General features: G+C 38.3%; 1 protein-coding gene across 25 annotated transcripts in view; it reads right to left on the bottom strand.

Annotated features, from left to right (window-relative positions):
• The window catches only part of MAP2 (microtubule associated protein 2), a 291,469-nt gene that overhangs the window by 27,728 nt on the left and 249,301 nt on the right, over positions 1-14,440 (bottom strand). For 9 of the 25 annotated variants that reach the window (XM_032354613.1, XM_032354619.1, XM_032354615.1 and 6 more), the window contains 6 exons: positions 9,553-13,281; positions 9,140-9,346; positions 8,834-8,968; positions 5,895-5,956; positions 1,304-1,474; positions 189-336 (listed from right to left, as the gene is read on the bottom strand). In XM_032354613.1, coding sequence (XP_032210504.1) covers positions 189-336; positions 1,304-1,474; positions 5,895-5,956; positions 8,834-8,968; positions 9,140-9,346; positions 9,553-13,281 — 4,452 coding nt within the window. The remainder of the gene's footprint in view (positions 1-188; positions 337-1,303; positions 1,475-5,894; positions 5,957-8,833; positions 8,969-9,139; positions 9,347-9,552; positions 13,282-14,440) is intronic. The other 16 variants (XM_032354627.1, XM_032354630.1, XM_032354629.1 and 13 more) reach the window with 12 other exon arrangements.

Raw genomic sequence — 14,440 nt, 5'->3', positions numbered from 1 at the left:
TTTCCACAACAATCATTTTAACTCACACAAGTGTTTTGGATCCATCAATAGTTTGATTTTCTGATTCCTGGAGGAAATATAATCTGTTCTCAGTGTGTGTTTTCCTTGGAAGACGTAAAATATAAACACGTAATAAGCTCTCTGCCACTTAAAGGATTAAAAAGGAAGCCAAATGAAAATAAACCTACTGGTAGTCCGCCGGGCTGAAGAGGAGATGGAACTGTTGAGAGAGAATGAATTCTCATCTCTGTCTCCTGACACACCACGACGAGGAGGGAGAATGGAGGAGGGTCTGGGCAGAGAAGAGCGCTTTTCTGGGCTCTTGGTTACTCCATCCTGATTGGGGGAAAAACAAATTGGATTCTTGTCAATCTTCAATTACACAAAGTGATTACATTGCTCTATTTTTCCTCTCATGCTGATAGATAAATTTCTTTTAATATCTACTACTGAATTTCATATATTTATAAGCATTTCTACTTTGAATCTTAGAAAGAGTTTGCCTAGAAGTTTTATAAAATATATTATTTTGGAGTTAGTTCTAATAATGGATCATGAAATTCAAATTCTAAATAATAAATGGGTAAAATGAATTTACTCAAGTAATCTCCAGTGAATTAATAATTTTACTAAAAAAATCTTCATTAGCATAATAACTTATTAATCAGAAAGGGCTGCCAAGGGACATTGCATGCATACCAATTAACAATGACCACTTATGTCCATTATGTGATTGGAATTCTAAGTACTTTTCATCCATTTATGATTTAATTCTTGCCACAAAATACTATGTGCATTTTATAGCCAAGGAAACAGGCTGAATTAGTTTATGTAATTTTTCCAAGATCACCAAGTTCATAAGTAGTAGCAGAGGGAATATTAAATCCTGATGTGTCTGATTGAGTTCAAATGGTATATTATATTATATAGAATTTGCCATTATTAGATGATACAATATTAGATATTATACACTATGAATAATATATATTTATTACATATAGTATGTGTAGTATTATGTAGAATACATTTTATTTTATTGGTTTGTGTTTGAAATTCTACAAAACACCAAATAAATAAATAAACAAATAAATAATAATGAACAGTCTACCTAGAAAGAGACTTTTTTTTAACTGATTGATTATTAATAACTATTGAGGCTTTCATTTGTGTTTAAGAGGCTTTATGGCTTATATGTCAAATATTTTAAAGTTTAGTCTTTGTTTTTTATATATTTACTGAATTGTGTCTTATAACCTCCAAAATTATTTTCTTTTCTGAACCTTCAGTTGACCTGCTGCCTTACCTTGTTCCCTGATTCTGAGTATGGCAAACGGTCTGTGGAGCCTGCTGAGGTGGACTGTATTGAAAAACTGTCAGAAAATGAAGCCCTTTGAGACGTACTAAGGCAAGCGGAACTGGATCTTGGGGACTTTGAGCTACCCTGTAAGGCAGGAATCTTTGACAAGGTAGAATTCTAGCCATGAAAGAAAACAAACAAAATCACAAAATAAACCAAACTATGAAGTAAAAGGAAAATAAAAAAATGTATAAACATATAAGAAATTAAATGCCGACTTTTAATAAGACCACATGATAAATGATTATAATCAATGCTAGGAATATATATTTATGTTAGAACAAGAGATTTTCATTGAGTAACTCATTTTTAACTGGAACTAACTTAAGAATATTCACATATGAGAATATAGACCAAAATATTCTTCATGAATTCTACATATAAGTTCTGGTTAATCCATAAGTCTCCCATGATACTCTATTTGGAAAGCATCTTGAGAGTTGGTTGGAATTGTTCCCTTAATAAATATAACCTTGGAGGTATATTTATAATCAATGTCTTGATCACATTTCAAGAACTTTAGAACAAGGTGTATTTAAGACTTCATAATAGAAAATACTTTCTTAAAGTTGAGAAAATATATTTTTACATATCTACATTGACTTCATCAGAAAATCACAGATTTTATATAAAATTAGCTCATTTTATGAGTAAAATGCCTACTGGGGGCCAAGTTATCCTATAGAATTAGTAACATTTTTATGCATAGACCACAGTTTGTATAATGTGTTAGAAATTCCAGGCATCAGTAGTCCCCTGAGAGATAGTCAGCAAGTGAAAATCAGTGGGTTGGATGAACAGCTTTGGAAGGACACTAATGTTCACATGCTATATACATGTCTCATGGGGGGACTTTGTTAAAAATACAGAAAGGTATGATGAACCCAAGAATATCTTGTCTTCAATAATTAATATGATATAGCTGTTACAAAAACAGCAGTTAAGATTGACGGCTTTATCTCAAGTTTTAAGTTCCACAGGCACTTTAATGGGGGAAGACCCATTAACAGACTGCACGCATCACTTCTTATTTTATAGACCCAGTGTCCTGTGTGGCTGGTGGGCCTGGGTTGACCCAGGTATTTCTTCTCTAATTAAGGCTAGCCACAGAACAGCAAATTTCAAAAGTGATACGGGAAAGAAAAAAATGGAATAACTGCATTAACTCAAATTAAGAGACAACTTGCTCAGAACAAAGACAAAACACAACAAATACACCACAAATGAAATGAAGAATTATAGGTCAGGTTCACAATAAAGATCAATTGAAAAATCACAAAGAATTGTTCTGATGGATGTACTGAAATCACAGATAAATAAGAGTTGGTCTTGGGGTTTTAGGAAATTTTTAAGAAGAGGATGAAGTTATGAGGAAAGAAAAAAAAATGTTAAACGAGAAAAAGAAAGAATCTCTTCTTCAGAAAGGTGCGATGGTATTTATAAGGATTAGCTTTGTGTCAGAAGATGTACATGGTGTTTTTCCTAAGTGTAAGCATCAACCACAAATTCTCATTAGGTTACTTGATGACAAAGGGACTTGAAAATTTCCTAAATATTTTTCAAACAAACAAAATAAATGAGCAAAAGAGGCAGAAAGAGAGAGAGAGAGAGAGAGAGACAAAGAAACTAACTCTTAATTATAGAGAACAAACTGATGGGTTTCCAGAGGGGAGGTGGGTGGGGGAATGGGTTAAAGAAGTGCCCTTGTTGTGTGTGATGAGCACCAGGTGGTGGATTGAAGTGTTGGGTCACTATATTGTACAGCCAAACCTAAGATTACACCATATGTTAACTAACTGGAATTAAAAGTCAAAAAATAATTAAAAGTTCAAAAAAAAGGTTTTATGAACAATGTCCAATTAAAAATGTTTTTTTAATGGGAGAAACCTGACTTACTTTCTATATCCGCTCCTAAAGACTTTGACCTTTCAAATAATAGCAACAACAATGCCTATCACTGTTTATTGAATAAATATTATGCTCTAGGCACTATACAGTATACTGTTTTATAATTAACAATATTTAATTTTCATAACTAACTTAGGATATGGGAATTTTTACTCCTCCTTTTATTTTTGGAAAATTGAGACATATGGAGAAAACGATCATATAGCTAATAAATGTTCAAGACCGGGACCTGACCTGCTTCATAACTCTGCTCTCAACCAACACAACTCACTCGTTCCCCACCAGAAACAAGAGGTAAAGAGAAAGAAATCTTGAAGTTACAGTATTCTCAAGCCCAATATTTACCAAAGCAATATATGGATTCTATTGCTTGCTATATGTTCAGGAATATGTCTGAAAACATTATATAAAAATCAATTTTTTAAATTAACATAAAGTCCCTTAGGTTCAAAATGATATAAAAAGTTTGGCTGTCATTGGAAAGGAATTTCTGTTTTTCACAGTAAAAAAAATGGAAATCTAAAATCTTACCAGTTTTTCATTTATTTTTCTTAACCCTTTTATTTTTATTTTTTTAATTTAAATTCAATTAACATATAGTGTATTATTAGTTTCAGAGGTGGAGTTCAGTAATTCAGTCTTATATAAGACACAGTGCTCATTGTATCACTCGTCCTCCTTAATGTTTATCATCCAGTTACCCCACCCACTACCCTTTCCCCTCCAGCAACCCTCAGTTTGTTTCCTATGATTAAGAGGAATGGTCTTATGGTTTGTCTCCCCTTCTAATTTCGTCTTGCTTTATTTTTCCCTCCCTTCCCCTATACTCTTCTTTTTTGTTTCTTAAATTCTACATATGAGTGAAATAATATAAATGATTTTCTCTGATTCACTTACTTCACTTAGTGTAATACCCTCTAGTTCCATCCATGTTGTTGCAAATAGCAAGATTTCACTTTTTTGATGGCTGAGTAATATTCCATTGTATATACATAACATCTTCTTTATGCATTCATCTGTCGATGGACATCTGGGCTCTTTCCATAGCTTGGCTATTGTAGACACTGTTGCTATAAACTTTGGGATGCAGGTGCCCCTTCGGATCACTACATTTGTATCTTTGGGGTAGATACGCAGTAGTGCAATTGTTGAGTTGTAGGGTAGCTCTATTTTTGACTTTTTGAGGAAACTCTACAATGTTTCCCAGAGTGGCTGTACTGCTTGCATCAAAATCTTACCAGTTGTTAGAATGCTAAACAAAGACTCGTGATTTATGTATTATATGATGTCTAAACTCCAGAACATTGTGATGCACTACTAGTTAACATTGTTCAAACCATTTGTTGTAATTTTAGGAATTCTTTAGTAGTGTTTTTTTTTAAAGATTTTATTTTGAAGTAATCTCTATTTCCAATGTGGGGCTTGAACTCATGACCCCAAGATCACAAATTGATCCACCAACTGAGCCAGTCAGGTGCCCCTCTTAGTAGTCTTTTAATTTTTTTTTTTTTTCCCTTCAGTCAGAAAAGAGTAAAATACTTCATGTTGGCTTTGGTCTTTTGGAAATTTAAAAAATAATGGTCAATCAAATAAAAAATAAAATAAAATAAAACCAAATACGAAAGATTATAAACACGAAGAAGTTAAGTATCATCAATGCAACCTAATTAAAACGTTTTAGCTCCATAACTTGACAAATATAGAAAAGGCATAGGAATATCTAGTAATAATAATGAACGTGGGCACTCTCATATACAGTTAGAGGACGTATAAGTCAGTAGAACCTTTCTGGAGGACAACTTGACAATGTGTAGCGAAACTTTAAATGTAGACTTTCTTCTTAAAACAGTTAATTTCACTACTAGGAAATTATCCTAAGGAAAAGCATATGGATGCAACCACAGATTAAGCAAAAAGATTTCTTCAATATATTGTTAAAATGGTAATAAAAATAGTTTAAAAGTCAAACAATAAGGAATTGAACAAGTGTATCACTATAAATAAATAAAACACAATACAATGTAGTCATTAAAGTGATGTACGAGAACGTTTAATGACAGGGAAATCTGTTTATTGTTTAGTTAAAAAACTGATGCAGTGTTCCCATTTATGTTAATATACCTAAAAATGAGTAGAGAAAAATAAAGATTTTACATCAAAATGGTTACTGTAGTTTTCTTTAGGTAAAAGGATTATGATACATTTTTACTTATAGTTGCTCAACCGTGTTGTTTAATTTCCTCATATTCTTACTTTGTGGTAACAATAATGAAAATGTACATCAAATACACTTCAGTGTTGATCATAATGATTTATCTCAATTCTGTGAAAAGTAAATAAATTGAGTTCCCTTATTTTTGCCAGATTATCATTTGTTTCCGTTTTACTAAAAAAGAGGCAGCCTACATCCCAGCTCTGCCCTCACCAACTGCTATCACATGTCATTCCGGAAGACATTGAGACATGCCCCAATATCACCAAGAATCATTGTGGGTGAATGAATGATTTAAAATTATATTTAAGAGTAAACAGCTGAAGTCTACTGTATATCTAAAGTTATTGAGATGTTGCCACCAATACCAAAGGGAACTTCAAGCAGAAAGCAAGAAAAAAAAAATATTTTACTCACAGAGACTTTATCCTTTGCCTGTTTAAATACACTGGAAGCCTGAGTTGATTCACCACCTGTTGCTGTCAAAAAAAAAAAAAGAAGATAAAAACAACCCCAAACTTAGTGGCTTAACAACCACACAAGTGAATTTTTCAGTATCTTTTGGATATTCAATTGTGTCAACAGAATAATGCAAAGCAAAATTTTGCTTATTTTGAGATTTGAATTGAGAAACTGAAGAAACCTGAATAAGAACATTCTAGCATGTGGCTCCCGCTATAGTGTGTGCTAATTAATATAACCCAGGTGTACCAAGGCACAGGTAAGCACACCAAATAATTTCCTATTGGTTACCATGGTACCTCTAAATACTGTTACTACACGAGCATAGATCCTTTAGAATGAAAGTCACAGAACAACAATCCAATGCTGTAGAATTTAATAAAAGGGGGAGTGATTGGTTTCTAGGGTTGGCACGATATTAAAGAGTGTTCATGGAGATTCCCAAGCCCTCTTTTTGTAGCCAATGGCATACCCACAGATATTCCTACATTTCTTATTCCAAACTCAGCCAACCCTTTTCCCTCTGTACTACTTCATTTCACAATATAAATGACACACTTGTTTGATGTGAAATGTATGTACCACATGAGAAGAAAAATAGCTTGTCAAGGAAAGAAAACACGAGAGGAATTTTAAGTTCAGTAATACAGAACATGTTCTATACATGCACTTCCTGTATGAAATTATTACCACATCTGTTACTGTTGTTTCTCTTGGTGCTGTTTTATACCTCTGGTTTCAGTTTTAAACTCCACACTCTCCAGCAGTGAGAGTTGGTGACTTACCTGACTTGACTCGAATATTTTCTCATGATTGAAAACAATCCTTTGAGTTTTGGAAACACTATCCCTATTTAAAAATTGTTCTTAGAGAACGTAAGGCACAAGCTTGTATAGTTACCTCTTCCTATTTTCTTTCAGAAAGGAGAAAATCCCAGGGGGGGGAAGCTTATGCTTATAAGCACTCCAAATGAATTTCAAAAAGAATTCTTACATCACGTGCAACTCTAACACCAGTATAACTGTCTACAAGATGCTATATGCTATTTAGGGCTAGCTAGTAAGATTATTCACAGACTGTGGAATGATTTTTTTTTTTTTCTAAGAAGTAGTGCAAATAATGTTTTACTAATAGTTCTGTAATGTTTCTTAAATTTCTGTGACATACAGTTTGCTTCAAGCCAATAACATCCATGTTCGGTATATGTTATCTGCTTGAGTATTTTAATATTTGAACAGACTAAGGGAAGATCCTAATTAGTCCAAAGATCTTAAATTTCCTTTAATGAATGAGTTAAAAAGGCAATTCATTCTCAGTGTGGTAAATCGAATACCAATAACATGTCAAACACTTCACCAAAACATTTGATGTTTCCTCCAAAACTCCATAATGCTGATATATTCTTTCATCCTTTTATACATGATATAGGATTTTTATGCCCAACCAAGAGAGCCTGCCTGTTCAAGCATTTGTCTAACTAGAAGTAAAATTCCAAATTAAAAGCAAGTGAATTAGAATAGAAGAGTTGGAGGTATCATAGCAATTTCTGAGAAACACTTTTCATCCTGAACTTTTATCACATCAAGGTTTCTGTATAATTTATGAGCCATCCACTTTCAAATATTGCCTTAAAGATTAGTACTTGGAGGAAAGCTCATGAGATGATTCCCATATGAATAACACAGAATACTTGAAATTTTATTGACTAACATAAAACCATAGATTACCTTGATTTTCTTTTTCTTACAAAGGTTAATGCTTCTCTTAATCATTAAAGCCATCAGAAGGTTTATATAAAGGCACTCTTTTTTTTTACCCTTATATAAAGGCACTTCTAATATACAATGTAAAGGTAAATATTCCTTTCTGATTTAGCAATTTGATATCTAATTTTGTAGCTTGCAATTGTGCTACGTAATAAATGCTACAATAAAATGCATTGCAAATTAAGATTATCCTGGGATAATTATACATTAAAATGAATACTTTGCACTGAAATTTAGGAATAGAGTTTGCATTATAGATATTTGTATGAGCTTTTATTGTGATTTGTAATAAGTGTCGCTCCTCATTTCACCCCTTTTTAAGAAATTAAAAAAACGTATATTTGAAGAAGACAGAAAAATAAGAAGATGGCAACATAGAAATACACCTAAGTTCTAAGAAATTCTGGGGGAAGGAGATTTATGTGGGAATTCTGAATACTCAATTATATAGAAAAATGAGCAGTTTGAATCCAACACTTTAAGAAAATCCCAATGACAAATTGTCAGTGAGGAGACGTAGTACAGTGACTTGAAAGCCTTGCTAATTTTGGATACGAGGGATAAAATCTAATGGGATGAGGAGGCAATTTCTTCTTTTTTTTTTCCCTTTCATCTGAAGCAAAGTAATTTTGCAATCACAATTTTACCCCAGATTTGCTTCTCTTTCAATCTTGAAATCACTACTCATTCTTGGCAAATTCATCAACATCAGTAACAGATTTGGCAGTAACCATGTAGGAAAAAGGACAAATATAGTATGGGTTTAAGCATGAGAGAGATAAATAAGCAAAATAATGAGAATGCATACCACGGTTATATTCATCGTCATCGTCTAACCAAACACACAGAATGAAAAGAGGAATCCCCAGCACGTGACACTAGAGCACAATGCCAAGATAAAATCACTGCTAAGTCTGAGCATGACAAAGAAACAGATGGTCATGACCTCTTCTGCAGGGAGGGAAAAAAAAAAAAAGAATAATGATACAAGACATTTAATAGCAAAATTGTTCATGACTGCTAAGATTCTTGGAAGAAAAACAAAATGAAGAAGCTGCTACAGGAATGAGATAAAAAAAAAAATACATGTCTATGTTTGCCAGCCACATTGCAGAACTGAAGAGTCACCTGTGGTTTTCCGCTTAACACAGGAGAGATGAGTTGGTCTAGTATATTTGATAGCAGGTTTTAAAATGAATTTCCTGGAGGGAGAGTGGGCCTGAACTTCTGTTTTTTTAGCAAGTTCAGCCTTCTTATAAACTGCTACGAATAAAGAAAACACAAGAAAGCATACCATCAGGAGAAAATAAACACTTGGAGCCAAACCGAACGGAATTTCATAAATAATTAGTTACCACTGTTAGGAAGTTTCTTCTACAAAAGAGTCATAATGAATTCAAAAACATTTTTTAAAGAAGTTATGGTGAAATGAACCTTTTTTCCTTCTCACTTCATCTCTGGAGACTGTGCTAGGTTCCTTTTTAGCTATTTTTCTTTCAGGAGTGGAAATTCTGCCTCTCCCGGTTTTAAAAGGCTTTTCTTTTCTATGTTTCTCAAGAGATGGTCTCCGAGCTTCCTTTTCAGCTTTGTCCTCTTTAGGAATAGTTTCTAACTGTTCTGTCATGATGCTCCTATCATCATCTGCGGATCAAAGCAAACCATGACAACAACAACAACAGTGACAACAACAGCGAGAACATTAGTGACAAATGTACCAAATCCTTCATATATTTAACAAAATGCAAAATAGAGATAAAAGAGACATTTTAATATGTTTAAAGCAAGAAAGAAATCCATTAGGTCATTGGATTTGATTTGGAAGTAGAAAATTTGAAAAAAATGCACACCTTGCGTGTCCACCCAGAGGCTGTCAGCATCCATGATGGAGTCGTCGATGGTGGTCTCGTCTTTGTAATCGTCATAGGTTTCCGTCTTGTACTCCGAGAGGGCAACCTCTTCTCTCTCAGGGGAAGCTGGAGCCTCCGGGGAGCCCTCCTTGGGTTCCGCCTGGGCTTCGGCGGCCTCTTCTGCTTCGAGCTCTTCTCCGGCACGGGGGGAGGGTCTCCTCTCCACCTCGGGCTGCTCCAGGGCTGCAAAACGCACGCTGTGCGAACCCGACTCCCCTTCCTCCGTCGTGGTCTGCACCACAGTGATGAAGTCGTCCTCGATGGTCACAACAGACTCAATCACGCCTTTGTGCTCCCCGGGACAGGTCTCCACGAATTCCTCCCTGACACCTGGGACGCCCAGGTCGGTAATCTGAAGGGTGTCTGAGCGGAAGAGCAGTTTATCGTATTCTCCCCGGGCTTCTATCTCTTCTTCCTCGCTCTGAGCCTCTGCAGGTGCAGCCCCGGTGGCTTCCAGTAAGGGCTCTGCGACGCCGGAGGGCGTGACCGAGGTCTCCGGGGTCTCTTTGCTTTCTTCTTTCGGCTGCTGAATGAATTCCATTTGGACGTCAGCTCTCTCATCTGGAACCAAATCAGCCTCCGAAGCAGCGCGAGCGCAGGGTATCTCTACCGACAATTTGATGGCAATCTCATCTTGAATGAGAGAGGACTCTGGGGAGATTTCCTTTTTGCCCTCATCGGCTTTCAAGGACTCCATGGTGAGGCTCTCATGCTCACCGCTGGACTCGTAGGACTCTTCCTTGTCTACCGCCTCCTGGTGCACCAGGTCAGGCTTGGCCACCTTCTCCTTGATTTCCGTCTCACTGACCTTCAGGCCTTCTTTTATGTGGCCAGACTCAACACTCATAAATGCATCTGCCTCCTGAGGTGCTGGAGATAAGGGGATGAGACCGTGTGCAGCCTCGAGCTTAAGCTCTGTTGCCTTTCCGGCATCGACAGTCAGCCCTGCGGCCATCTGTCCAAAGTCACTGATTTTCACGTCTAACGGACCCTGCTCAGCTTTCTTTGCAACGAAATCCAGGTCTGGTTCAGCTTTTTTGGACGGTTCAACCTCAGCTACTTCTGGCACCGAACTAAGACCTTTCTCGGCTTTCTCGGCCGCGGGAGGGGTCGCGTCTTTTGATACGGTCGGCTCTTTGGTCGAAGCGGGCTCGTAGGTCACCCCTAATCCAAATGTTTCAGCTTGGTCACTGGCCTCTTCTGCCGCCTTGGCGTGTTCTTTCGCATCAGCATGTTCTTTGCTCTTTTCGAATACAGTATCCAGCTTATCATTAGCTTTCCTCTCTTGATCGAACTCCCTACCCAGTCCCGATTTGTCACCAGAGATACGCGGGGACACTTCTTTCTCAGCCCCGAACTCATCTTTGACTCTTCCGGCAGCTGCCAGTTTTACCTCAATCAAGGAAAGGTCTGTGGCTAGATCTCTTCGCATTTTATCATCAGTGCCTTCATAAAAGGAGCCACTCTCCCCTGACAAAGTCTCACTGTCTTGAACAGGTGAGGGGAGTGGCACTGTGTATTTATTGAACACACAGTAACCCAGGTCTTCGAGCTGACTCTCTGTTTTTACGATGACATGGTTTTCATCGGTGACAGGGGGCAAGCCGGTAACACTCTCCTCAACCACAGTCTCCGACGGGACTGACTTCCTCCTGGCCACCTCAGCATCTGCGCTCACGGAAGCTAATCTTGACCTTGTGCCTGCCAGATCTAGCATTTCAGGCAGGTCAGGCGCCATGACAGTACCATTTTTGTAATAATCTTTGGCTAAGAAAGGTGACTCACAGGAGGTCTCGACTTGAGTAGTTTGCGGCCCCACAGCTTTCCCCCCCTCTGACTGTTCTTCCTCTTTGCTTTCCACGGGGAAAGAGGGGGCTTTCTCCACCGCAGGTGTTGTGGCTGGGAGGTAATCATCCCCTTCGTCCATGCTTCCACTGGTGTTGGTTAGAATATCCGAAGCCAGAGGAGAGAGATCATGTCCCCGACCAAAGTTAAATCCGAGGGCTATGGAATCCAGGCAAGACATGGGCAAATTGATGGACATGCTCCGTTGTTCTATCGCAGACCTCCCTCCGAGTCCTAAACTCCTGCTCAGTGTCAGGTCGTCCTTGTTCTTACTGTGGAGGTCCCGCTTCTCCCCATACACCTTTGGATCGATAGTAAACATTCTTTCTTGAGGAGAACTGGGTTCTTCAGGCAAATCAGACGGATAGCTCTGTGCAAGAGTGCTGTACCCGGTCTCTTGTGCGGGAGGACTGGGCTGGGGTTCTTTACCCGCCGGAAGTCCCTTGTCTCCGTTTTTACACACGGGAGATACGGTCTCGAAAGACCCTCGGACGCTTTCTCTGGTGTCACTTAGTTCATAGTAATCACTGCCTGGCTGGATGCTTTTTGTCACTTCATCTTTTAAGGCAGATGTTTCAAAATACTTGGACATTCCCGACTTATCTTCATAAAACGGCATGTCGAGCTCGGCTGTGGCTGCAGCCCCCACCCCTTCCAGCTTAATATCTTTGCCTGTAACTTTTTCTTCAAAAAGGTCCTGGGCCGCACTCTTGTCACGTACTGCGGTCGTGACTTTCTCCGGCGTCTCAGAGGTCACAGCCGAGTCTGTCGCTGCTTGCTCCAAACTGACAGGGAATGAGTCCTGTTTTAATGGCTCTGTGGTAGGCTCGTGGCCTTTCTGTTCTTCTTTTGAGAGGGTGTGTTCCATGCAGGGCTGAATAATGCCCATTTCTCCATCTGTCGGTTTCGGGGGCTCACTCTCCTTCGGCATGGCTTCTTTGTCAGAAACGGTTATTTTTTCTTCAAGCTTCAGCAGAGATTCCTTTTCAGGGAGCACCGCATCCTGCTCTTTTATCTGTGCACTCTCGAGCTTCATTGCCCCTTTCTCCTCGCCTAAAACTGTCCCTGGGACACATTCTTCCATGGTTGGAATGTGGGCGTCTTTGGGTAAGGTGATTGCCTCTGGGGCTGGTGCTTCTGCCATTTTGTCCGGTTTGTCCTTGTGGGGCTCTTGAGCTTTAGAACTATCTTTGGCAGTTGCTGGGCCACTGGTTTCTTCCAGAGATTTTTTGTCCTCGGGTTGTAACAGGGCAGGGGCAAAGGGCGATGCTTCTGCAACGGTTTCATTTTTCATGACATCTAAAGGAAGAGTGAAGCTGCCGGCCTGGAAAGGACTGGGCATGGGAGAATCAAACTGTTTCCCTTCCCATCTGGGGATATCCTCCAGGACATCTTTTCCCTTCATGGGGGTGAGGGGGCCAGGCGAGATGGGAGCAGCTAAACCCCACTCGTCCTTTTTGGCTTCCATTGGCATTTCGATGAACCAGTCCTTTTGCTCTTTTGGAACTGGGGGCTCTGCAGAGAGGCCAATTCCAGGCACCACGAGGCTTGGTTCTGTCTTCTGTTTCGTGTCTTCGAGCCCGGCACCAAAAGTATGCCCAAATAGAGTGAGAGGTGCTTTTTCTTCTTCTGGGCCTTGCATGTCCTTTTTGTCAGGAAAAATTTTAGTTGTCTCAGGCTGAGAAACTAAGGCAGCATGTTTAAGGTCTTCACCAGGCTTACTTTGTTTCTCTGACTCCTTGTCCTTCTTGTCTAATGGCTCAGCTGGAGAGGGAGTCAACTCCTGTTGATCATGGAACTCCATCTTCGAGGCTGGAAGTAAACCTGAAGTAATTGGGTTGATTTTTAAACAAATAATAGGCAAGTGCTTTCAGGCAGTAAGCTTCAAATTATATTTTGAAATGACAAATGAATGGGAGGGTAAGAAAACAAAACCAAACTATGGAACATGCAAGCATGCTACCCATTTAAAAATCAATATGGAAATGTCAGGACTGAGATGTGTTTGTCCTACTGCTGAAATGGACTCCTGTTGCAAATTAATGCATACAGGAATTGCGTATATTGAATACTTTTTTCTCCTTTGTTGGGCTCTCCTAAATACTATGCACTGTGTATTGCAGTAGCAAAAAAATTTCATGTGCCTCCTGCAGACAAAAATGATAAATTAAAGAATACTGAATAAGTCAGTAATATTAGGTACAAAAATACATTAAGGACTAAATATGAAAAATGGATGAATGTTTACTGAACTTTTTTATTTGTGTTCTTATTTAAAATGAACTGGGGGTGCCTGGGCACTTGGGTGGCTCAGCGGGTTAAAGCCTCTGCCTTCGGCTCAGGTCAGGATCTCAGGGTCCTGGAATCAAGCCGGGCATCGGGCTCTCTGCTCACCAGGGAGCCCGCTTCCCCCTCTCTCTCTGCCTGCCTCTCTGCCTACTTGTATAAATAAATAAAATCTTAAAAAAAAAAAGAAGAACCAGCAGGCCATGGGCAGAAGGCCAATTCATTCCTAGTAAGTATTATGTTAAAATCAAGCTAATTGATTTACAAACGCCAGGACCAAGTTTTTGACCATGGAAAAGTTACTGACATAATTTTTTTAGGAGTCATCTGAGATTAAATTTCAGGAATATAAGTAAATATCTGCTATTAACTTTAAGTGATAGGACCTAAAAATTGACAAGGTGATTTCTACCACAAATTCAACATTTTTTTTTAATTCAACATTTTAAATTCCTAATCATTAGTTAACTTTATGACAGATATAAGAAAATCTGAATTATATTGTTAATACTGGGTGTCAAATAAATAAATAAAAATCTTAAAAAAAATAGTGGAATGTCATGTGAATAAAAGTTTTAAAAAGAGCCAATTATAATATCTTTCTCTCCCTGGTCATGACCTCATTCCCTGGGACATGACCGACAGTGAGGCATTAAGTAGAGGCTTTAAAGATGCTTCACAGAAATTAAAAGGCTCT

The sequence above is a fragment of the Mustela erminea genome, chromosome 8 (assembly GCF_009829155.1).
Source record: "Mustela erminea isolate mMusErm1 chromosome 8, mMusErm1.Pri, whole genome shotgun sequence".
NCBI lineage: Eukaryota > Metazoa > Chordata > Mammalia > Carnivora > Mustelidae > Mustela > Mustela erminea.
Note: the sequence above shows the minus strand (reverse complement) of the source record. Positions and strands in the feature narration are given on the sequence as shown.